Source organism: Cyprinodon variegatus, unplaced genomic scaffold (genome assembly GCF_000732505.1).
Source record: "Cyprinodon variegatus isolate N-32 unplaced genomic scaffold, C_variegatus-1.0 Scaffold213, whole genome shotgun sequence".
In the NCBI taxonomy this organism is placed as follows: domain Eukaryota; kingdom Metazoa; phylum Chordata; class Actinopteri; order Cyprinodontiformes; family Cyprinodontidae; genus Cyprinodon; species Cyprinodon variegatus.
Genome location: NW_015150666.1, coordinates 404,462 through 429,033, shown reverse-complemented (window position 1 = coordinate 429,033; position 24,572 = coordinate 404,462). Strand labels below are relative to the sequence as shown.

General features: G+C 36.8%; 1 protein-coding gene across 4 annotated transcripts in view; it reads right to left on the bottom strand.

Annotated features, from left to right (window-relative positions):
- The window catches only part of mcam (melanoma cell adhesion molecule), a 51,560-nt gene that overhangs the window by 10,170 nt on the left and 16,818 nt on the right, over window positions 1–24,572 (bottom strand). For all 4 annotated transcript variants that reach the window (XM_015380429.1, XM_015380430.1, XM_015380431.1 and 1 more), the window contains exons 2-7: window positions 3,500–3,633; window positions 3,192–3,417; window positions 3,014–3,081; window positions 2,840–2,927; window positions 1,075–1,254; window positions 461–588 (exon numbers count right to left, since the gene is read on the bottom strand). In XM_015380429.1, coding sequence (XP_015235915.1) covers window positions 461–588; window positions 1,075–1,254; window positions 2,840–2,927; window positions 3,014–3,081; window positions 3,192–3,417; window positions 3,500–3,633 — 824 coding nt within the window. The remainder of the gene's footprint in view (window positions 1–460; window positions 589–1,074; window positions 1,255–2,839; window positions 2,928–3,013; window positions 3,082–3,191; window positions 3,418–3,499; window positions 3,634–24,572) is intronic.

Below are 24,572 nucleotides of genomic sequence, written 5' to 3'. Positions count from 1 at the left end.
GCAATTGCCATACTGCTACACTTGCGAAAGTAAAATCTGTTGGGCTCTTTTTGGCATCAAGACGCAATGTGGCATCTGCCACATTGCCAGACAGGACACTGTAAAAAAAATAAAATATAAAAAAAAATTTGTGAATATTAATCTATTTAATTGGTGCAAAGTTTCCTTCAAACTTTCCATTAATACTTGTGGATATAAAAACTACCAATAATCTTTTTGCACTTTGCTGCTTCACCACATGTTTGTGTTGGAATAAAATCGCTAAAGCATAACATTTCTGTATAAAAATGAATTAAAAAAACTTCTGTTGTTTATAATAATCCAATTTCAAATGAGAAACAGTGTGATGAATCTGTACAAAATAAAAAATGTCCCTGACATTTTGATATATTTCCAAACATTTTAACACAATCTCAACACACTCATGAAATAAGTCGTATATCTTCATTTATTTTCTTACCTTATGTATAATCTGGATCTCTTCGGATTCACTATTCCCATCAGTGATGCAATGGAGCTCCACGGTGTCCCCCTCCTTAATATGACCGTTTGGGGATTTAACAGAAATAGTTGCTGCAGTAGAAGGATCTGAAAAAAAAAATTGGGAAGGTTACACCATAACTGCTGACTTTAAATTATTATAAAAGCTAGAAAATTCAATGTCATATGAAAAATCTATACTTCTCAAAATATAATAAATCCAAACTTATAAAATTACTATGACTAAATAAAGTTTGTTTTTCTATCTAAGCATTACTTTTCTTAAAAAAAAAAAAAAAAAGTCTAAATTCCCCTCAAATCCAGTTGATAGTAAACAAATTCAAAAGAGCATCATCAACAAAAAAGGAACACTTTGGTTAGTGATCTTTAATGAATGGTGAGTTTTGCAATTACATGTAAAATGCACCTAAGAGGTCCAGAACAACCAAACACTAGAGGAATTCTCTCTGAATTTTAGTGTCCATATAGTGATTAACATTCAAAAGCCTTCATTTAAGTCTTTCTAGGTTGAGAAAAACTTAGACTCAATCTTCATATATTGACAGAAAACTCGGTTGGGTGAAGGTTACTCACAGTAAACAGTGGGCTGAATACGTTGACTTTCATACATCTTCTCGGCTCCAGGAATGTTGTATTGGACCTCACAGTAGAAATGTGCATCTTTGTCCTCCTTCTTTACTTTAATAGACAAGTAACTTTTTATTGAAAATAAACCACTTGATTCGGATGTGACCTCTTGTGCTATTTGCACACCTGGAAGACAGAAACATGTCAGCCATTACAGAGCCTATAGTTAACTTATTCACAAATGCTAAAATCAATGATTTTAAAAGAAATTACTGATTTGGGATTGATAACCAAGAACTGTAACCCTTTGTCAATACTGTTTATTTTGCCAAACCAGACAGGGTACAGTATTATTCAAAAAAAGTAAAAAAAAACAAAAAAAAACTGTGGACTTTGTTTTTTAAGTTTAAAGACGTTTCACTTCTCATCCTGGAAGCTTTCACAATTCAATACCAAAATTTCCAGATAAGCGTTAAGTTCCAAGCTTTATAGAGTAACCCAACAAAGCCTTGTTATGGCTTAGAAAACATGCAAAGTGAACCGACAGAACAGGTCCACCCCTTAGTAATGGGAAGTTTTTGAGGTCGCTGTTGGCCCGCAATACTGCGATACTGGCCTACAGAGATGGCAAAAGTACTCACTTTCTGTACTTGAGTAAAAGTACAGATACTTGTGTTAAAAAATACTCTGGTAAAAGTGGAAGTACTGATTAAACTTCTTTACTCAAGTAAAAGTAACAAAGTACAGGCTTGTAAATTTACTTAAAGTATAAAAGTAAAAGTAGAAACCACTTTTTTCATGCCGTTACCTACATTTTAAATGGATGTCTGCCAATAGGACTAGATCTCCGTTGTGTTCATTTTCAATCATCTCGTCATCCATACTACTATGCTAACGCCACCGCCACCAAGCTGCAATGATTTGCCGCGAATGAATACCGCCGAAGCTGTCGATTCATCTTGTAGTGGTGCGTCAAATGCAACGTAGATTCCCATCCAATTAGATTGAATTTGGTATTGATGATGTGAAAAATAATAACGGTAACTCCATTGAAATTAAACTCCTTACATTTTTTTAAATGTAAGGAGTAGAAAGTACAGATATTTGTGTAAAAAGTAAGGAGTAGAAGTAAAAAGTCGCCATAAAAATAAGTAGTAAAGTAAAGTAAAAATATCAGAAAAATCTACTTGAGTACAGTAATGAAGTATTTGTACTTTGTTACTTCCCATCTCTGCTGGCCTATGACTCTGACAAGGGAGTCGTTAGGGTCATTGTTGGCCTGGCCGTCCAGGCGAGATGTTTTTGTCCCCTGCATAGCGATGGGGCTTGAGATGATAGCAGGAAGGAATCAACTCTATTGCTGCGTTGTAGATTTTTGACAGCTGGATCTTACTTTCCCTACTTAACACAATCATCATCAAATCCCTTCTTGCATAGTATGGAGAGAAGTTAGTTTTAAATTGAGTTGATTAGGACGGGTTGGTCCTGATATTGGTTCGTTGTTTGAGCCACAGACTCAAACAGATGTCGTCTCAGTGGAGCTTCCATAGTTGGTCACATTGCCATAGTAAGACACTTTACTCTGTTATCAACAGGTATTACCTTAAGTAACAGAACATTATTAAAATTCACTAACTTTTTGTATATTTATATAAGTATCTTGAAACCACACACTAGCATATAGATACCCCTAAAGAAGTACTTTTTACAACATGAAGCACCAATGAAAACAATAGACACTAAAGGCAGCCTTTGATGGGCTGTGCCTCACCATCTGGAATATTACGTAGTGGCGTGTTTTCTCTGTACCAGGTGACATTCGGTTTTGGGTATCCATTTTTCACCTCACATGTGCCAATCTATGTAAAGAGGTAATTAGAAAATGAGTATATTGTATGGAAGTTAATGTTCAATGGTTCATCTACGTGATTTAGGATTTGATTACCTTTGAAATTGGATCATTTATTGATATTCCATTTTCTACACCTTCTATCGTAGGTTGATCTGGTTTTTCTAATGGGAAAAGAAGGAAACGGAAAGAAGTTTAACATCATGTCAGCATTATGTAGATCCATCTCTAGCTGTGATATCTTTTTTTTTAATAATATTGCAGTAAATCTTACTAAACACTCTCAGCTTTGTGCTTCCATTCTTGGACCCTTCAGTAACGCTCCGGACCTCACAGATGAACTCCCCTTCATCGCTCAGCTGCACATTACTGATGATCATCACCACATCCTGCGACGTACTATTCACTTTGATCCGGCCAGTGAATGGAGTGTTTTTTTCCTCATTGTTTTGAAGACTCTCCTGGTGGTAGATTTTTTGCCTTTTTCCTGAACTTGTTTCCTGCAGGTTAAAACATATTGTCAATGAAAGGACAGCTTGTATCACCTTCCTCGAGTCTACGGGGTTTATAAAGAGAACTTACATGGAACCATTTTATCAACAGGCCACCACTGCCACTGATGCCGTCGTCCGATGTAAACGAGCAGTTGATTTCAGCTGTTTCTCCCAAATAGACTTCCACTTTCTCCACCATGTTTACTTCCACTTTAGCGCTAGCTGAAGGGACAAAAAGAAAAGTAGTTTTTATATACTTTTGTTTTAAACTCAGCTTAAAATGCATATATTCCATCGGTGCAAGAATTGCATTTAGTTAAAATTTTGTCTTTTTTACCCTTATGGCTGCAGTCTTTATATGTCCACCACATTTTAAACAGGCTTTACAGAAAAAGTTGCTTGTTAAACTGAAACTCTAAGGTGAGATACTGACATATTATGTACCCCAACTTTAGGATTCTGATGTTTTAAACATGTTATACTTTCATGTTTAAGATTATACTTGCATATGCTTGATTGCTTTCATCAAATATTCATTTTCTTCACTTAACAAAACCTTTTTTTAAAGCACAGCTGAAAGCATTTTCAAAATAAGTAAATTAAAAGGCAAGAAAAAAATGCAACTGGTGTTTGTAAAAGTATTCATGTCCAATAAAACTCCAAATTCAATATGATTTACTATTATTATATATTGTAGACAAATACTGTGTGATAAAAATGTATACGTTTTTTTTTGGTCATTGTTTTTAATATTTAAAAACAAAAAAATTAAGTGTTTATTTGTATTCAGCGCTCTTAAGAAGATAATCAACGTTCTTTGGACCTAACCTGCAATTCTTTAACAGTTTTCATATACAAACCTAAGGGAGGCATTGAAGTTAATGTATAGGAAGAAAGTCCTGCCCGGTAAAAGAAGAAGGGAGAGATACTATGATAGGAATGAGAAGCCCACACATGCCCCCATAAATGCGCCGCATTCCAACATGGCACCCTCACACAGGAAGAAAGGCGTGATTTAATTGCAGTATAGTAGTTCCACTGTTCCTTCATGATCTGTACATGAAGACCGAATGTTTTTCCCCCTTTATGGTCTCCTAAATTGACACATCCTTTTAGTCTCTGGATGGACCCCCAATTACGCTTGGAGCTACATTGTTTGAGTTAACATGCAGGACTTTCTTGGGAGAGAAGGAGTCATGAACTTTAAAGACTTTTTCCTATAGAGGAATGTTTCAAACAAGACTAAGTTCTGTGGAAATCATCACATTGTTCCAGGATATGCTCCTATTTGTCATTAAACTTTTCTTTTGCTATCCGTGAATGGCTTTTACTGATCAGACGCCAAAACTACACCATATTTAATTTGAATGTTTGCAAATTTACCTCATATGCACTGGAGTAAACATATTCAAAATAAGATATAAAGAAAATACCAGAAAAGTGAACAAACTAGAGATTGTGTTTTTACTGGAATTGAACATCAGCATGCTGGTCTTTAATGATTTTTCTAGACTATTGAATTTCTTTTTGTTATTGTTATAGAATATGATGTGCATTTATTCTTTACTTTGTTTCTGAACTAATTCTCTAATTTTGGCATCCAAAACAACCCAGCATGAAATCCTCTCTCCCTCTGCATCAGCCCACCTGTCTCTCACTTGGCTGTGTTGCTGTTTACTCCAGGCTAATGGAGTTGGATGGATGCTTTCCTGGTAAAGAAATTCAATTAGCTTCTATGACACAGACATTTCCTGGCCATTAACAATGAAACAGCCCCACTCTTGACTGACGTGCAAGTCCCAACCCCTAATCTAGGAACTGCAGCACCTGCAGAAAAATCCTGTTCTTCTAAAACTCCCTCTTCACATCTGACAGATACATCACATTTAATTTGGATTTTGACCAGCACCCATGCAATGCTTACAAAGCATCTGTCTGTGCTACCACAGGGCTAGGAATCAATTACTGATGCTGTAAGGCCACATTCAGTAATAGTCTTAATCTGTGTCTCAAAAAAACTGAGTATACTCTTTCTTTTATGTGTGATAGATGTTTCATGGTAGAGAGTCAAAGTTATCATTTTCCAGTTTTAGTGAGGTGTTTAACACAACTGTGGTATCTATGACATGTCTAGTTAGTCTGCTTCACGCAGGCTGCAAAAAGTGAAGCAGAATAACACTTGCACAACTTCTTGCTGAGCTTTCTGAGGTAAACGATCAAAAGTGATGATGCTAATGCCGATTAGACAGTGAAGGCTAGGCCTCTTGCTTAACAGCTGGTCACCAGACCGCAACAATAGCGGATCATTCATTAGACAACAAGGGTGCCATTTTTGATGCATGTTATGCTCCGCACAATGTGCGTCACCCTTAGGAATCTTCTAAAAACAAATGTATATTTTTTCACAGAAGCATTACATTTTTTCTTTAAGCTGACACTTTTAAGGAGAGACCATGATATATCAGACCATATCAGAAAACTGTACATTTTGCATTAGAGTTTGTGTTTTCTTTTTGAACCCAAGCTATTTTCCCTTATTATGCTAAATGCTCAAATAAGATGCATATGAAAAAGGGTCAAAGGTTAACTTTTAAGTCCTGATGGCTTAGTTTTTACAATAACACTGATTAGCATCTAAACTGTTTAGATGCAGAGCTGAGGAATGTCTATTGTTCTGGCTCTCTTTCACACACACACACACACACACACACACACCCACACACACACACACACACACACTCGTTCTGTAGTGAGGACCGTGTGTTGACTCCCATTGACTTCCATCGATTTCAAGTCATATTTAACCATTTCTATGCCCTAAAACTAACCCTAAACCTAAGCATTACCAATGCATACCTAACCCTAACCAATTGAGGAGTATGGGAGTGGTGGCCTAGTGGTTAGGGCTTTGAATCCTGAGGTTGTGAGTTCGAGCAAGACCCTTAACTCCACATTGCTCCCCGGGCGCTGCACAATGGCAGCACACGGGATGGGTTAAATGCAGAGAATTCATTTTGCTGCTCTGTACTTGTGACAGTGGAATGACAATAAAGTTTAATTCTATTCTATTGAAACCTTAGCCCTAAACTTAACCATTACCAAAATGGCTTGTGAGGACTGAAATGTCCTCACTTTGCAACAACTGCTCCACAGTTTGATGGTGAAATTGGAAAAATGGTCCTCACTCTGGGGAATACAGGTACACACATACACACATCCATGTTTCAAATAAAAACTGAGCACCTTGCCTAAACCCCCCACTGACTTCCATTCATTTTCAAATTTTTTGTACAGCCTAAAAATGTCATCCTAAAGCTAACCATAAATGCATTACCTGAAACCTTACCCTAAGTTTAAACCAACAAAGTGAAAAATGAAAGGTCTTCACTTGACATAAAAGTCCTCCCTTTACTAAAACTTTGCAGCAAGTACAAGTGCACACACCCACACTGATTACTTTTATTTCTGCAGCCTAAGCCCACTCCTAAAGCTTACCACTACCATACAAACCTGACGTTAAAACTAACATAACCTGAAGTCTCTCCACACTCTGATGCTGCTTATTTTCCTAATATTGTGATGAAACTTTTCCATTGGACTGCTGTGTGGTATTGATAAAATAATAACTAAGATAACCAAACATATAGCATCTAAATATAAATTTTATATATATATATTTATCAAACATGAAGTCAAACGCAGCTGTTGTTTATTTTGACATTTTTAAAAGCAAAAAGCCTTTTAAATGAGTTTGTGCAAAATTAAATTTCCAGAGATTGCTTAAAATGGAAATTAGCATTTTAATGTTTAGACAGCTCAAATTTGGATTTATAGAGACCTATAAAGACATTTTGTGATACTAAAGGGAAACATAAAACAACTAAAATTTGCTTCAGCTTAATAGTTGATCAGAAACTGGTCCTAAGACTCATTTAGTCAGATGATTGTAAACTTTATTATGTTGTCTACCTTATAAGTTAGTCACTCTATTTTCATATGCTGCTGTTTTTTTTTTATGAGGTAGAAAAGTCATCAGGAAACTCATTAATTGTCTCATAGCTCCCTAGGACCCCGGGTTCCTGCAGCATCTGGTGTGGCGAACTCATTGGCTCTAGCTCAAATTTAACAAAACAGCCTTTGTTTGTCACCCCATCCAACTATTTATCAAAGTTTAGTCAGTTACAGTATGTGTCATTTTAGAATATTTGTTTTGGAGCCTGGAAATATTTTATAACTTAATCACAAATATCCATTATGAGCTTTGAATGAAAATGAAATAAAACAGCTTTTTCTACTTTAGTTGAAAATAGAAAAATGGTTTTATCCTGTTAGATCAAAGGAATGTTTTAATTATGCAGCAATAAATCCTAAGAACAGGAGAATATTTCACAGATTTTACGGTGAAAGTTAAATAATAGGTTCCTAAAGGTCAGCTTCTTTCTTATTTTTTATTATTGTGTAATTGTTGATTTACATTTGTTGTACAGTGTCCTTAAGTGGTTTTAAAGGAGCTTTAAATAAAGTGTATTTCTATAGTTATTATCATTTTGGATGTAATCTGAGTGTGAATGTGTGCTGAACACATGAACGTCATGGAAATGCACTGAGTAACATCAAGTTTTAAAGAGGTTGAAAACAAGCAAATGTTGCATCCGGTCCTAATGGATTCAGGGAAAAAGGATGGAGGATACATGAAAAATTAGCTGTGGGGAAAATTAGGAGCTATGGGGTAATATATCTAAATGCTCTGCCAGTAAATTAATTTCAAGACTAATACGTAATGTTACAGGTTACATCATTTAAAACGACACATATTTTGGTGCTCTTGTAGATAAGCCTCCGGTCAGTGCAAACGACTTTCAGAAGCAGAGCCAGAAAACAGGAGATAAGATAACCTCAAGAGGAAGTCAATCCAAACAAAACTTGCTTTCAGTCTTAGCAACACAATCAGTTTCTGCTGCCGGTGATAACAAAGCCGAGAGCTCAGCTGGAGGCCTTTCCTCACCTGCACTGAGGGCCAATTTTGCATGAAAGAGACCGAAATGGTAAATTTCTGTTTTGATTTTATTGTTATAAAAATAGCAACTCAACATTTTTAATAGTTTCAGATGTTCTTTTTTTAAGTCGTGTAAACCAGAAACTTACCATGTCAAACCTTATGCATTCATTCTGTACTTAGCAATGTACAGAATACTGAGCAATGGAGACATATATCTATTGGAGACTGTTAACCCCTAAAATTAGCAGGTTGACGCAGGTTCTTCAAACAAGGGTCGGCATGCTAACAATCGGCATTTGGCTCCCTTCCCATTGACAAAAAAGGCTGGGTCTGACCCCATGCTGGCAATCGTCACGGCCTATGTACCCCACCGCTGCATGTCTGGTGACACCATTATGCTGGGTTAGGGTTGATGTCACCAGTGTGACAGAAATCAGGAAAGTAAACAATGAGGAGGAACATATAAGGAAGCCAGGGGATAGCATAGTAAGTGAGCTTTACTGTATCGTTCTTTTGTCCCTCCACATTCTTTCACCAGTGCTGCTCAGTGTTCAAATGTAAGCAGAATCCTTGTTGGATTAGATGTGCGCCATGTGTTGACATCCGTAAAGTGCGTCCATTACGTATTTTTCTTCCTACTTCTGACTTCTACTCATTAGATTTTCACACAAGTATCTTTCTATTCCTTACATTTTTAAAACAAACGTTCCTCGTTACTCTTGGCTTCAGTTTAATGTTTATAAATATTTATTTGACATCATGTGCTCCATCCAATGCAGATCATTGGTGCCGTCCACATCTAGGGAAAACTAGTGTAATTGATGTGTCATATAACGCAAACACTCATTGGTTAGCTATTCATTAAATTTGTGCTGACGCCAAAGGAAATAATCAGAAGCAAGCAGGTGTTCTTCAAACTGCAAACGCGAATTGTCATGCTACAATATGGATTCAGAAAAAGATGTTGAAATGTCTAAAAGGTCGGACACAGGCGAGACCGTATCGGGAGATGGAGACCAACAACACCTCCCTCATCCTTGGCCCTATCTCAAAGAATTTTTCAAAATTGTCGAAAAATTCTGCTTTCAGTTCATATAGTGGCATCTGGCTGTTTTTTTTTAAAGGTTACTTTATACTTTTATACTTTAAGTAGTTTTTGGAGCACATACTTGAGCACTAGAGTGTTTAAAACTGCAGTATCTATACTTCTACTTAAGTAACAAATGTGTGTACTTTTGAGAGCACTGCTGTATAGCAATTAGAGACAAGCCATTTCAAGGGGATTTTAACCAGGGTAGCTTGCAGAGTTGTAGGAATCGGGTCGATGTTGGTCAGTGAGTTGTTCCTGCTGCCACTAACAGCCAATCGATCCTGAGTTTAAACAGGTTATCAGGCCAGTGTAATAAGAAATAGCACAACTTTTTCCAGACCTTTTACTTAAACTGTATGTTTGAGAACAGGTTCTGTTTTTCAAACTTTACTCAGCTGAAAGTTTTTTTTCAAAGTAGAAAAAAAGGACTTTTCAATACTTTTCCTTTACAATATATTCTTAGAGGTCTGGAAAACCTTTCTTTCAGGTCTCTGACTGTGCAAATGCCTCAACACAGAGTATAAATCAATGCTGCTGACATTTCAACTGGTATATCTGTGAACAAAACACAATGCGAAGATCATGTGAAAACAATCTGAAAACCTTGTGGCGAGTTTCCTTCTGTCCCACTTTAAACAAGCGGCCTCTCTGTGTTCAGATGTAGCTATTACTATAAGGCAGCTTTTATTCCTTTTATCTATTTCCATAAACATCTGAGACATCAAGAAAAGAAGGAGTAGAAGAATTTTAATTCTGTTAGTATTGTTGTGATCATCAGATTTTCTTTTTCACATAAAAATTTTATGAATTCATTAAAACCTTTAGTGAATTCTTTAGCCTTGATTTTGCATGTATTCTTAAGCCTAATGCATTCATTGAGCTAAACATTTTTACACAGTTATCATGATCAAAAGAGTTCATGGGGCAAACGAATGGTGTAAAAGGCTGAATAGAAGTAACAAATGCAAACACTGACACCCTTACGTTATTAGGATCATTCTTCTTGTATGTTAGGGCCAGTTTGATGCAGTGTAGGAAGGGTAAACATTTCTCCTTGTAGCTTAAAAGCAGACAGTAAGAGATGAATTTCACACATATCTGTCCTTGTAAAGTAATTACTGAGCTAACTAAGTTAAATAGGGTGAACTCAGCTCAGTCTCACCGGGTGCTCTTGGCCTTTTAAAAGACTGTATCAGAGCAAACACTAATATAAATAGTTGATTTGTTTGAAATTGACTTTATTAACTAATAAACCACACGAGTTAACAGGCTTCTAACAATCCGATGTAGACCAAAGCTGCAAGGTTATGAAACATCACAAGTATGTCCCGCCCAAAACCTTTTATACACGATTGAAATAAAGAACAAAAAATAGTCTGAGGGCTTTCCAGATGCAGCAGTCATCTCTGACAGGTCGACTGATGAGATGAGGCGTGTGCAGCTCTAAGGATGAGATCTGTTTTGACTTTGTCCCTGTGATGGTTTCAATTACAATCAGCCATTGACCTGTCGTTCTCTCACTCTGCTCCGCTCTGGCATGGAGCCCAGACCACAGATGGCTCACCTTCAGCACATTAAGTGCCATTCAAAGTAGATTACTGTCCAGAGCTGATTTTAAAAGGCAGCAGAGGCTCAGGTGCCTGGAAAGGCTTCATAGTTACTGAGACAAACTTCTGTTAGTTCTTAGTTTTTAGATAAAACTTCCCCTGGTTTTGTCTAAAAAGCTTTACACAAAGGAAAAAGAAAGTCTTTAAAAAAATATGTTTGACAGGAAAAATGCCTGTCTTAGTATTACTGGGTATCACTGAAAGCAGCTGTAGGTTTATAACAGACATCAACCAAATTCTGAAAACTAGCAGGATCTAAATAAAAAAAGAACAGAAGCAGAAAATCATTAAATAAACTTTAAGCCAAGGACGAATGTTCTATGTCATATGATCTTTATCTCATGTCTCCTATTGGCTACAAAAAATACTTAAACAACTTTAAGAGGAACTGATTTTCCACTATAAACAGTTTTACACTGGCTGAAGGAAGCTGATACAGAAATGTAAACATTTTATTAGAAGTGTTGATTTCTCATGTCATCCCTAAAATATGCATGGATTTTAATACCATTTTCATCATTTGTGTTGCTAAGAACAGTTTCAAGATGATAATTCCCACTAGAAGTAAGCAGTAAAGCAGTCAGTAGTGCTATTTTACAATCTTCTATGCATTTGCTTCCCAAAATTCTACAAAATGGCTCCTTTTGCTGAACCAGCAGGTGAAAAAGCAAACTTACTTACATACCAACCAGCGTCAAACTACAGGCCAGGTTACCTCACCGAAGTGTTTCTGCAGCACTTTTAAAGCAAAGCTAAAACCTGACTCTAACGTCGAATAATTTAATAACACACGTTGTTTGTGTTCATATTATTTGCAGCACAGTCCACCTTAGTCTGGCCTATACTTTAATCTAGGAATTGTTAACCCTGGTCCTTAGAGCCCACTCTCCTTCATGTTTTAGATGTGTCTATACTCAGGCACTCCTGATTCAAATGATTACGTTTCCTCCTCAACAGCCCTGAAAGGGTTAATCATCCTTCCATTCAGGTCAGGTGTGTGGAGGCAGGAAAACACCTAAAACATGTAGGACAGTGGGTTAAAAAACCCTGCAGTTTAATTCACCCCATGGCAGAATATAGTAATACAAAGACTAATGTTATACCTTTATTTTACTGAATTGCTTATGCTATGCTATAAAAAGTAACATTAAAATAATATAAATATTATTTAAAAACAAAAATTGTATATATAATGAGATGATTCAAAAAAGACAAACAAATTTTTTATTTCAAGCAAAAATTAGAAATATGTTCACATCAGTGCCTATACTGTGTATTATCGAAACAATAACAGTGGAACCTGAAAACTCGTATGTGCTTAAACATTATAGCTGATGTAACGAGCACATAAGCTCTGCAAATGTTACACTGATCTCTACAGTCAAACACTTCAACTTTAGTTTCATCAGGCCATTATTAATGTGTATAAACATCTAATTTAAAAGACAATAAACCCTATTTCAGATTCTTAAATTCTTCGGTTTAGAAGATGCAGGTATTTAGGTTTTCCTTGCTGACCTAAAATGTGGAAGGCTACTTTTGAAACACTGTCAACCCATGATAAAAATGTTATGTCTCTTTAGATAGTATATGCAGATATCTCACTTCAGCTCTCATAAGAACTCGTGTTAAAAAACTGGAATATGCATTACCGTGATCATTTATCAGACTAGATAACAACCTTTAAAGTGATTCTCAAACATTTCTGTACTAAAAGGGTATTTTATTATTCTGATGTTAGATTCTAATCTTAACCCCCTTGTTTTTATTACTGTAGGTTTAAGCAGAAAATAATAAATAGAAAAACAGCTTTGATATGCCCATCTGTGTGTTAATCTACAGTACATAATGTGTTTCGTTTGGTGAGACATTTTAAAATAAATATTTATTTATTCATTTATACATTAGGCTAATATTTTGCACTCTATTCTGGGTCTTAGGTACTTAATCCTAACAGTGTCAAAAAAGCTGCTTCTCTGCCTTTCCACATTAATATGGTTCAGTTCTAAAATCTTTAGACATTTAGTCATACTGAGAATTATGATAATGATAATAATAAAAGTAATTAAGGAAAAAGAAAAACAAGAAAAACATGAGGAAGAAAAAAAAGAAGACCAAGCAAAGTAGAAGGCCACACAACTTGGTACAATAACCCATCCACAAAAGCTAATTTTAAATCACCTTAAGAGATCTCAACTGGTCATGAGGAGAACATCTTGTCCTTGAATCAAAGAGTTTGTTTTTTGACACTGACTAAACCTCACTGAAACTCGATATAATTGCTTCAAGTTCAGCTTTTCTAATTTGTTAATTTGTTTTCTGTCAGCTTCCCTGTATCCAAAGCGCTGGTAAATCATGAGCAGATTCATTTCAGATTTGTAACGGTTCTTTAGACTGAAAAGAAAAACATCAAACCATAAACAGTTGCTGGAACAAAAGGGGTTAAATACTCTGTATCTCAACATATTTCTTCTGTGCACAATATGTGTGCTGCCTCTTGCAAGCCTATTTTAAAAAGAAGTCATAGTTTTGTATTTGTTAAAACCAATTTTCAAATAATCTTTTTTTTACTAGATGACGTCTTCAGACACTCAGAGCATTAAAATCTGAAGTTAAAATATCTTTTCAAATAAAGCAACTAAGCAATAGACAGACGGAAATGTGACGGATTTCCAGCTTGAATTTTTGTAAAGGGTAAAAGATAAAAATGTACTGATTAGATCTGAGCTACAGACCTGATCCAGGAAGTAAACACGTCGTTTCACGGTGGGCACATGACAAACCTTTAAGTCTGCTGCATCTCATTCACGAGCTTCCAAACAGAAGGAAAAATCAACAACAAAACATTCAGTGAATGAAAAGCAGACTTTTTTTCTCCCTCCTCTGTAGGGAGCAGACGTCAGAGTGTTTATACCAAAGATGGAGCATGCCGTTCTGTTTGCAGTACTGCTTCTTTATGTAATCAGTGTTTTCTGACATGAAGAATTTTATGCTGATTCATTAATATTTACATAACTAAAATATCCTTGCTTTGACTCTTATTAATACAAATATTCCTCTTGTTGTATGCTGACAAGACATGTAATCGTCATGTGAAACATAGACGCAGATCTCTTTTTGATATGTACGGGTGCAGAAGGTCACAAACCGGAACCAAGATATCATTTTCATTATTCCCTCATTATATTGTCAAGTGACTGTGCAGCTGGAGCAGCACACAGCCAGGAGCACGTGAAATCCTAATCATCTTAAAAGTAATGAGCTCTACATTGAATCATAGAAAAATGATGTTTATTCTGCTGGTGGAGAGTTTGAAGGCACAATGCAAGACCCGATAGGCTGATTTAATGAAGCGACAACGATGTGACATGTTTTCAGTCCCCTTGCATCTAAGAATAACAGCAGCCTCTCAGGCTTGTTTGGTTAAATGACAGAGCAAACTTACAGTGCCCCGAACTGATAGGCATCAGAAATAGCAGCCGGACCGCAAGACATAAGAGAAAGGGAGCATGTGAAAACAGTGGCTCAGTCGGGCTGTGGTTAAATGGATGTAAACACGTCTGAGAGCAGGAGCAGGAGTCAGGATCTGCTAACAAGGGTAAAATAGATTTAAAAAAATGGATTTGGCTGAAGTATGACGCATCATTAAACCCACGTCATCACTGGGTTCCTCACTCAGCCTCTATTCCTATGATTTAGGTGCACAGGACAGTTAACTGAAAATGAAAGAAAATGCTGGCAATGTCAAAGAAAAACATGTGAAAGAGAAGTCTGGAGAGCTGCTGTCATGGCCCCCCTTCACATGGTTCATTTAAGAGTCAGATTTCTAAGGCTGCTTTCTATCCCATTTTGAAACTGAAAATAACAATCAGTCAGAATCAAATAATAAGAAGCCTTTATAAAACTAAACTTAGGAAGGTGGGCTCTAGATTTGGGGAGTTGTGGCCTAGTGGTTAGGGTATTGCGCTTGGAATCCGGAGGTTCTGAGTTAAAGTGCCTCTCCCAAAGACTGCAACTGTGTGAGAGGTCTCCTAGCAGGACCCTTAACCTCACACTGCTCCCTGGGCGCCCCACAATGGCAGCCCACAGCTCCCCAAGGGGATGGGTTAAATGCAGAGAGTTAATTATGTTGCTCTGTGTTTGTGACAGGGTTATTAAAATTAAAGAAGAAAAAAAAAAGCTGGAGATGGGTATAGGGAGATTATAGCTCTGTTGCCCAGCCTGGCAGCAAATGCCGACCAAGGGTTGCATGTTCTCCATGGAAAGGAAGGAAGGAAGGAAGGAAGGAAGGAAGGAAGGAAGGAAGGAAGGAAGGAAGGAAGGAAGGAAGGAAGGAAGGAAGGAAGGAAGGAAGGAAGGAAGGAAGGAAAATAACTGGAAAAACTTAAATAAATAGCCTTTTAAGACATGTGCACAGCTCTCTGTCCACATGTAAAAATATATAAAAGGATGGTTCTCAAGAAAAAGCGAAATGAAGCTGAGCTATCAGCTCTCCTTCGGGTCTAAGAGTTACACCAACAAACTTTACTCCAAGAAACCAGAGAAGCAGCCCACCACTGGGCCGTCTCAATATGATCTTTTGCCCGGCGGTCCAACCCAGCTAGCCACTTCTAAACAGGGCAGAGGAATGCAATGCGAACCTCTTGAAGACACTAACACTGAGGTCCTTGTCACATGTTCATCAATCACATCCATGCAGCGATAGGCCCTGGGGCCTTTTAACACGCATGCACAGACAAGCATGTCTCTGACAAGATTTAAAGCTCCTATGAATCACCCTCAGCACTCCTCTCTCTGAAGCGTCATGAATAGGTCACTTAAATGAAAGAATGACGGATTTTTCTACAGCAGATATCAATAAATATACTTAATGTGTGGCAGTTTTTGTCGTGACACTTTTAATGTCCAACAATTGAGCTAAGTCTCTTTGATATACAGTTCACAGTGCTGCAGGACTTTCCCCATAAACCCTGGGAAACAAGCTCTTTAGACTCTTTTAACAAGTTTAAAATCTTGTATTTAGTTTGTGGCTATACAGTCTTGATCTTTCTGTTTAAATGACTTTTTTTTCACCTAGCTAAGCAATAAATATGCGCATTGCACAAAATAAAAAAAAGAACTGAACTCACTGTTAAATCTGGCAGTTCTGTATTAATCTTCCAAAAACACAATAAATTAGTTTTTAATTTCATAATATTTTACCAGAACTAAATTGGGACGGTTAGAGCTTGTTCACTTAAACAGTTCAACTATCATTTTTTAACATTTTTATTCAGTTGCAAATTTTTGAAGATGCATTAAATTATTTTAAATATCTTTTAAATTGTATATTTGCTCTAAATCCATCTTTACTGTGAGCAGTTTTAGATGTCATCTCATCTTCCATGAAGCAATTATCCATATTTCTAGCTAAATACAGCCAATATGGCTTTTGCGATATAAACCAATTTATAAATTCATAGATTGTGAGAACAGTTTAAGCTCTGTTAGTGAAGAAAATCCATTAGCAGAGACAATTATAATCTATAATATTCACGAAAATAATATAATCCAGCTTGCCCTAATTTACATATAGCATTAGATAAAATAAATTTCAACACAAGCTATGAGTAAAAATATATATTATTTAAATCTTTATCTGCTTTCTTAATGCCTTGTGAAGCAAAATATTCAGTTGGAGAAGAAGGAATTAAATATCCAGAATTACTTCCTGACTTCATGCTCTGACAAATTACTCTTAATTCAATGTGAAAAAATTAAATAGTTAATTTGTCAAAATGTCCTTGTCAAGACCAACAGATGCACGACAAGAACAGATGCATTGGTTCTCTCTCAGAGCTCTAAATAAATAAATTCATTATTGCTTTTCTTGCAGCTTTTTCTTGACACATATTCTGGGCAGATCTTTTATATTGCATGATGTCTGAAAAATATTGAAACAAAGTTCTGCAATAGGAGAGACCTTTAGAGTTTTTCCGGGATGTTCTGCATGGAACAAAATTCTGTTTCCACTAAATATGTTGTCCTTCCAGTCGTACGCAATGGTAAAAAAATCTCTGATTTTGCAGGGTATGTATTTGATTGAAAAGTAACACCATCTACATTTAATTTTAATTATGCTTCTTTATAACACTGATAAAATACTCTTTAGTGCAAAAAAAAAGAAGGTGATTCAACATCTTCTGCAGCCAACATATGTTTATTGTAAAGCTGCTCTATAAAGTTAGAAGCATTATCTGTCTGCTATATTTCTATCTAGATTTATAATTCAGGAAACTTATCGACCCCAAGTCTAAAAGTTGTTGCAACTATGGAATAATGCATGCATTTGAAAGTATTATCCCTACCTAGTTTATTTTCAATTGACCAAAGCGTTTCATTCTAGTAGTAAATATTGTATTACTGAAAGGATTATAAAATTAACTAAAAGCATAATCTTTTATAAATGATTTTTGTGTTTATTCATTTTTACAGAAAATGACATACTGAAATGTATTTTTAAAATGCACTTCATAGTAGTATATGTATTGGAAAAAATATTGCCAATTTTAGTATTACAGCAATGAGCCCATTCTTATTACAGAATAGCTTTGTTTTGTTTTTTCACTGGTGTATTTATTGGTAAACCTGTCTCAGTGCCATCTTCCCTAATCTTTATATTCCGCCACAGATCTACTTTAGGCCTTTGGTTGGGCTGCTAAAATACACTGATATGATTTCAAGTCACAATAAACCTTTTGTTAAAAAATAAAAGATTGCTTTTGAACCTACTTTTGCTCTGGGTATGTATAATTGTTGGAGTTAACTGTAACTTGCTTTTAATGTTTTTTTTTGTTTTTGTTGTTTGTATGTTTTACTCCATGAGCAAGACAAGATGCTATATTGTCCTGATAATGCATGTACTCTTTATCATTATTTTCTTTTTGTTATTTAGTGATGCTGGGGCAACATAAAACATATGGCTGTCCTTTTCAGTTTCTGTCTCTCAATGGATCTTTTGTCCTATGTCCCTGTAAGTTTCGCATTCATCTTTTCTGACATTTTTATTTTTCAGGGCATCCACTTCTTAATATGGATTCTAATCCAATGCAATACATACAGATGTCTAAAGCTATGATTCACTGAACCGTGACAGCCTCAGTGTGGCATCCTCTGGGTTCAGGTGATCTTTTCATTACTGTGTGCAGAAACAAAGAGACAGACAGTGGCAGCTGAAGCAACCAGGCTGCACATTCCCACAATGCCTCAGGGGAAAACAAGGTGAACTTGTCCCACTCATATGTCAAACACTTTCCCTAACAACACGCATGGATCCTCCTGGGATCTGGAACCAAATGCTAGCGGCCTCCTCCCATCTTGTCACTAGAAAAAAATAACGATTAACGACTCTGCAAAATGCCTGGAAGATAATGGAGACTAGGAATGTAAATACCAAGGAAAGGATCAGAGGGGACCACACAACGGAGGGGAGGAGGAGGAGGGAGTTACACTGCTGTAGGATTTCTCTAGAAGATCTGATGGTACGACACTTTTCAACAGACCACCTGTTGTAAGGATCATGGCTTGGTTCCCAGTGCATCATGCTCTGTCCTCAAAAGTATCTCTGCTGACTCACAAGCCTCACAAAAGCTCCACAATAAGGCTTTAGAGGAGACTCTTGTAAAGTCACTCCTGGCAGCAGAGCTGCTGATGCACTTCAGGTCATTACCGGGAGTTTAAATTGAAGCAGTAAATATTAGCTCTGTTCTACCTGCTCTTAACAACTGCCACTGAGGTGCAACTAAATAAGGCATTAACGTTCCCACTTCAGATTATTTCTACTAGAACCAATCTGCTTCAATTTTTTTTTTCCCGGACGATATTTTTCTTTAAAAGCTAACTTTCCAACATGAAAAAGGACCTATTCTAATTATATAACAGTGGGAGTATTAACAGAATAGAGTAAAGAGGTGCAGCTGGGGTTGCTTTTTAAAGCAACAGACAATAAAAATTGTAAGATTTTCTACATGCATGCTTTAGAGCACATGTAAAAGACAGTTTGTGTGTTCCTGATTATAAGTATGGGAAGTATGCAGATGATATACCGATCTACACGTCACTGTCTAAGGCAGGCATGCCCAAAGATGTGCCATGGAAAAACATTTATGATATTCTCATGGGGCTTGATTTCCTTAAGGTTTATGGTGCATTTTGCCCCCAATACACCAGAGCAAATTAAATACAGCACATCTTACTGATACACAAAGCGCCTGCAAGGCTAAAATTGGTTCCAAGCAAATTACGTTAAAATGAAGTGTACATGTTCCATGTTAAACTACATGTTCCATGTTAAACTACATGTTCCATGTTAAACTACACCCACAAAAATCCTGCAAAACCTTCTTCCCATCTGCTAACGGCCTTATTAACAAGGCCCAGAGCTCCCTGTGACACTGACACTGCCTCTCTCCCTCCCCTATTCAGAACCCAGAAGCTACACCAACCTACCATCTCCAGACCTCCTCCATTACAATGGGCTAAATAGCCTAGTGGTTAGAGCAGTGCGCTTGTGCTCTGGAAGGTTGCAACTACCCGGTACGATCCCAACAGCCTCCACTCTGGATCCCTGAGCAAGACCCTTAACCCCACACTCCTCCCAGGGCTCTACACAATGGCAGCCCACTGCTCCCCAAGTGGATGGGTTAAATGCAAAGTGTGAATTTTTTTGTTCTGTTCTTGTGACAGTGTAATGAAAATAAAACGCAGGGGGAAAAAAACATTATAAGACAACACCGTTGCCATATTGCTGCCAAGGTTTAATGTAATAATCATATTGACTGCATTTAAAATATTTTCCACACCTTTATCTCAAATGTTGCCCTCAGTCTCTGTGGACTTTACCATCTAGACCTCTATATTATATCTGGTGAGGACATCATGCATAAGGGGAAGTTGGCCATATGTATTACTGCCTTTTTGGGTATTAATTAATTAAATCTCTTTATCAGCAGCTTAACAAACACAACTTTCTGGTTTAGAGTGCAATGATACAGTGGTACCAATCTCAGTATATAACGATATAACTGGCCTTGGTCAGATAACCTTGGCTAATTGCTACAGGTTTTCTGCTTTTTACTACCAGAGAATTGCAGCGGTCAGAGGTCCCATGTCTGTTTCACCAAACACTTTGGAAACTATTTCAGCCTATGTGAGCCTTCTCCGACCCCAGATACGAAGATCCAAACACACTCAGCTGCCAAAAGTGACACAGGTTTCCATCAGCTGAGGCTAATCCTGCTTTGATAAGAAGCCCTTTGGCTTTCTGTCAACTGTTGATACATTCCAAAGGAATTTCAATTGGAGATTTGGACTGTGATAGTCAATCTACAGCTCTACTCAGTGCCCTTTACTCGGTTTCCACTCTGAGATACTTTGATACATCCTCCGGATATATTTACACAAAAAGAATAAAAATGAGTTCAGTTTATGACTTATGACTTTATGTGGGATGCGGTCATATTCCCATGTTTTTCTCCACCACTCTCATAATATAAATAAAACACACACACACATAAAACAAGGGGGGTGTTATTTTCAGCCTTCCAAAACTGCACTTACTTCCACTGCTGAGTGTGTATGTGTGTGTCTGAGTGGATCTCAGTGGGCCATTTCCTAGTGCCTGCTCCCATGATGGTACAAACTCCCCCTCCATCCTCTTTCCCACGTTTCAGTCCACCAAATGGTCTCCATATCAGCCACTCCATGAGCAGGCGGCAATAAAACAACACACGCTCTATGGGAAAGGCCAGCAGGGACAGTATTTTTCTGCTACTCAGATTGGGACGATGTAGAAACTCAGACCGGGAGCGGGAGCAGTCTCATGACATGGCTCCTCAGCTATGAGATGTGCCCTGTTTGCTACTGGCATATTAGGGCTAAAGATAGATTACGCACATGCACAGATGCAAACAGCCACACACTGAGAGCTCTTTACCCATTCACTCACAGGATGAGGTGCTCTGCAGAAGCTCTTTGCCTTTTTTGGAAGAAGGCGCACCAATGAGTCACAGCTGTTTTATGCTCCATCATAATGTGAAATGTTTCTGCTGCCTTTCGTTCCTTTCAGTGCAGGTGGTTATGACCTTACGTGCAAAACAAAGAGAACTATTTTCTAACCTTAGTTACATGAGCAATAATAGTGTAAGCTACATGTACACATGTTAGCTTCATTTGTCAGTTTCCCAACAGGTGGTGTGTGACAAGAACGTAAACAATAGGCATGAGTATATTTACACACATCAGTCATCTGCATGATTATTTATGCACTGCGTTGACGGGATTGTTGACAATCCTACATTTTTGGTACAGAAGGTACAGAAAATATTAGGCACACCAGTTAGTAGATATTGCTACATATGTTTAAAAGTACTAAAGAAAAATAATAATGAAGTGTATTAGGTAATTAAATAAAGAAAGCCAAAATCTTATATGCAAAGGTTATTTTTATTTTTTGCTTTTAATGTAATTCGGGTCCAAATGGAGACAAACTATCCATCAAGTCTTTCCAGCTTTTTTAGCACTGACCAAAACAACCGTCTGACAGGAACATTTTAAAATCCGTTCCTCCTTCCAATCAGGGAATGGCCCAACACAAAGGGAGCACAAAAGATCAGACAAGCAGTATAAATATGCTAATATGCTAATATTTCATATTAGCATATTCACCAACTTGAGAATATGCTAATATGAAATGTGTCTAAAATGTCAACTCTGATATGCTTTGTACTGTACTGCTCTCTCCAATCTGTGACATGATCTTGTCCCTGTTTAACATAACTAATTAATAACCCTAACAAAGCCAAAATAAAATATCCTGAATGATGTTCTTCCTGTTGTATATCCTGTTGAAGCTCATAAACAGAAGTAAGAAGAAACTAAATGGTATTGATATGTAAACAAAACTGGAAATCAATATTCTAATGACTCTTGAGATCTATCAATACAAATCCAATCATCTTGAACATCATCTGATGCTATATTTAAAGCTGTAGCTTTTATTTAAGACTCTTTATAGACTGTATAACTATTTCTTAGAGGTGGATGAAGCAGCTTTTGATTCATGCAATTCATTTATGTATTTGTTTTGCCTTTTAATGCATTTTTGGGTAGAAGTCCTCACAAATCAACAGCTCTGATATTTTGGATTTTGCATTATAATTTATGGTAAGTTTGAGAACTTTGTGCTGTTTGTTTTTTTATGTCTTGATGTCAATGTTCTGCATAGAAAAATTAAATAATGGACATGCTTTTATTTCAAAAAACATTCTGACTAAAATCGCACCAAAATTTATTAATTTAACTAGCAGTATGTTTTTAACAAACCAAAGAACACAGTAAACCATCCCAGCCAAAAGTAGATTCTAAAAGTGATAAACACATTGTTTAGATTTAGCAAATATTTGCATACAAGCATAAAACATCTAAATCCTTTTAAAAGGGCTCAAATTGACAAAGGTAAAAATCTACTTAACTGAGCTTAACTCAGTTACACCAACAAGTGTCAAAGTTCATGCTGATGCTGACTCTGCCCCTTCTAACAGGAGTTCAAAACCCCTAAAATGGGTTCTTCTTACCTCGGAGCAAAACAAATGCAAATAAGCTGTAATCTGTGATTTAATTATTATATTATTGCTTTTGTTTATTTATCAGATTTTCCCAGAATAAGCCTAAAATGAATAAAACAGAGTAAGTTCAGTTTGGATTCTTTTGCTTTAAGAAGCATTCCAGTTCCATTAAAGCGAAGAGATTATTATAAATTATATAAATGTTAGGATGGACCCAATACTCGAGTTGACCAGGGATGAGGGGGATGGCATCCCCCTTCTTAAAAAATTATTTTAAAAAAAAACACTCCCCTTCTTAAATGACCATCCCCCCATACCATCCTCTGTGACATTTTATTACTGAATGCGTAAAATTTCTATTATATATTAACAGTGATGGCAGTTACTGTTAATATAATTACGAGTATCCTGAGTAAAATTAATAAAATCAAAGAAGTGGCCTACCATGATTATGAAGCTGATCCCAGTGGGAAATTTGTCCTCTGCATTTGTCCCTAACTATCTAGGGGCAGTGATAGCCATGCCAGTCTAGGGACTGACTGCAGTTCTACTGTAAGCTGCCTTGGTCAAGGTCAATGACCGGCAAACCTGACATGGAACAACCATACCATAGTTTTAGGTTAAAGATCAGTTAGACTATGTATGCGTAAAAATAAATTTAATTCCACCAGTTCGCCCCTTCTTTTTTTTTTTCCAACTAGACTACTGGATGGACCTGAAATACCATTTAACCTGACTAAACGCTGTGACGTCTGTTTGAGGAGTCAGCAGCCCTGACTACCTCAGCACTGAAGCCTAACAGGCTGCATTACATCAAAGGGATCCTGTAGTCCATTAGTTCAGCACAGAACATTATTTTCAAAAACAGCATTCATTATTAACATGGTTTTGGCCTCACTGAGAAGAGTAGGGGATCCCGATAGCTTTTTAGTCTGGGCCTTTGTAATTGCTGCTTCCAGAAGGACTGTCTGGACAGTAAGAATCTAAAGCTTATAGGTTAGTAGTTTTTTGTATTTATCTACACTGTGATTAGATGTTAGAAAACACATGAAAATATGTGAAACTTAAAAAAAAGATCTTCATATATCTGTCCATGCTTATAAAATACAGTGAAAAATAAATTTCGTTTTATTTGTCTTGTTAATGTTTTCTTATTATCAAAGTAATTCTAAATTCAAACTGGGTGTATAAGTGAACAAAAAATTCATTTTCTATATAGTTTTTTATGATATTTTTTTATTGAGGTGAAAAGATATTGTCACTAACCCGGATCAGAGATAAATATACACACCTATGCAAAGAAAATGATGAAGATTAATTTATATCTGTAACTATAACACTAAGTGAAACACATAATAAAAGCTAATGGAAAACATTGATTTTCTTTAAGCCTTTATTTCTGACTCCAGTGATCCACAGTGAGATCTAATAATAACAATAATAATTGAACTTTATTAATCTCACACTGGAAAAATTCACCTCTGCATTTAACCCATCCCCTTCAGGAGCAGTGGGCTGCCATTGTGCAGCGCCCGGGGAGCAGTGTGGGGGTTAAGGGTCTTGCTGAGGGACCCAGAGTGGCAGTCTGTGGGAGTGGGGCTTGAACTCAGAACCTCTGGGAGCCAAGCGCAATGCCCTAACCACTAGGACACCACTCCCCTTTTTTTCAGCCTTTTAATCAACTGTTATCCACAATACGGAAAACATGGAACAGTTCCCAGGAAAAAAAAATATTGCTGACCAAAAGGAATACAAAGACAACTTTATTTTTGACCCCCATGATTTTAACATTTCTACGATCCACAAGACAGTAGGGGATATAGTGGCGTGGTGGTGGTCCCATGTACAGTGGCTTTGGTCCT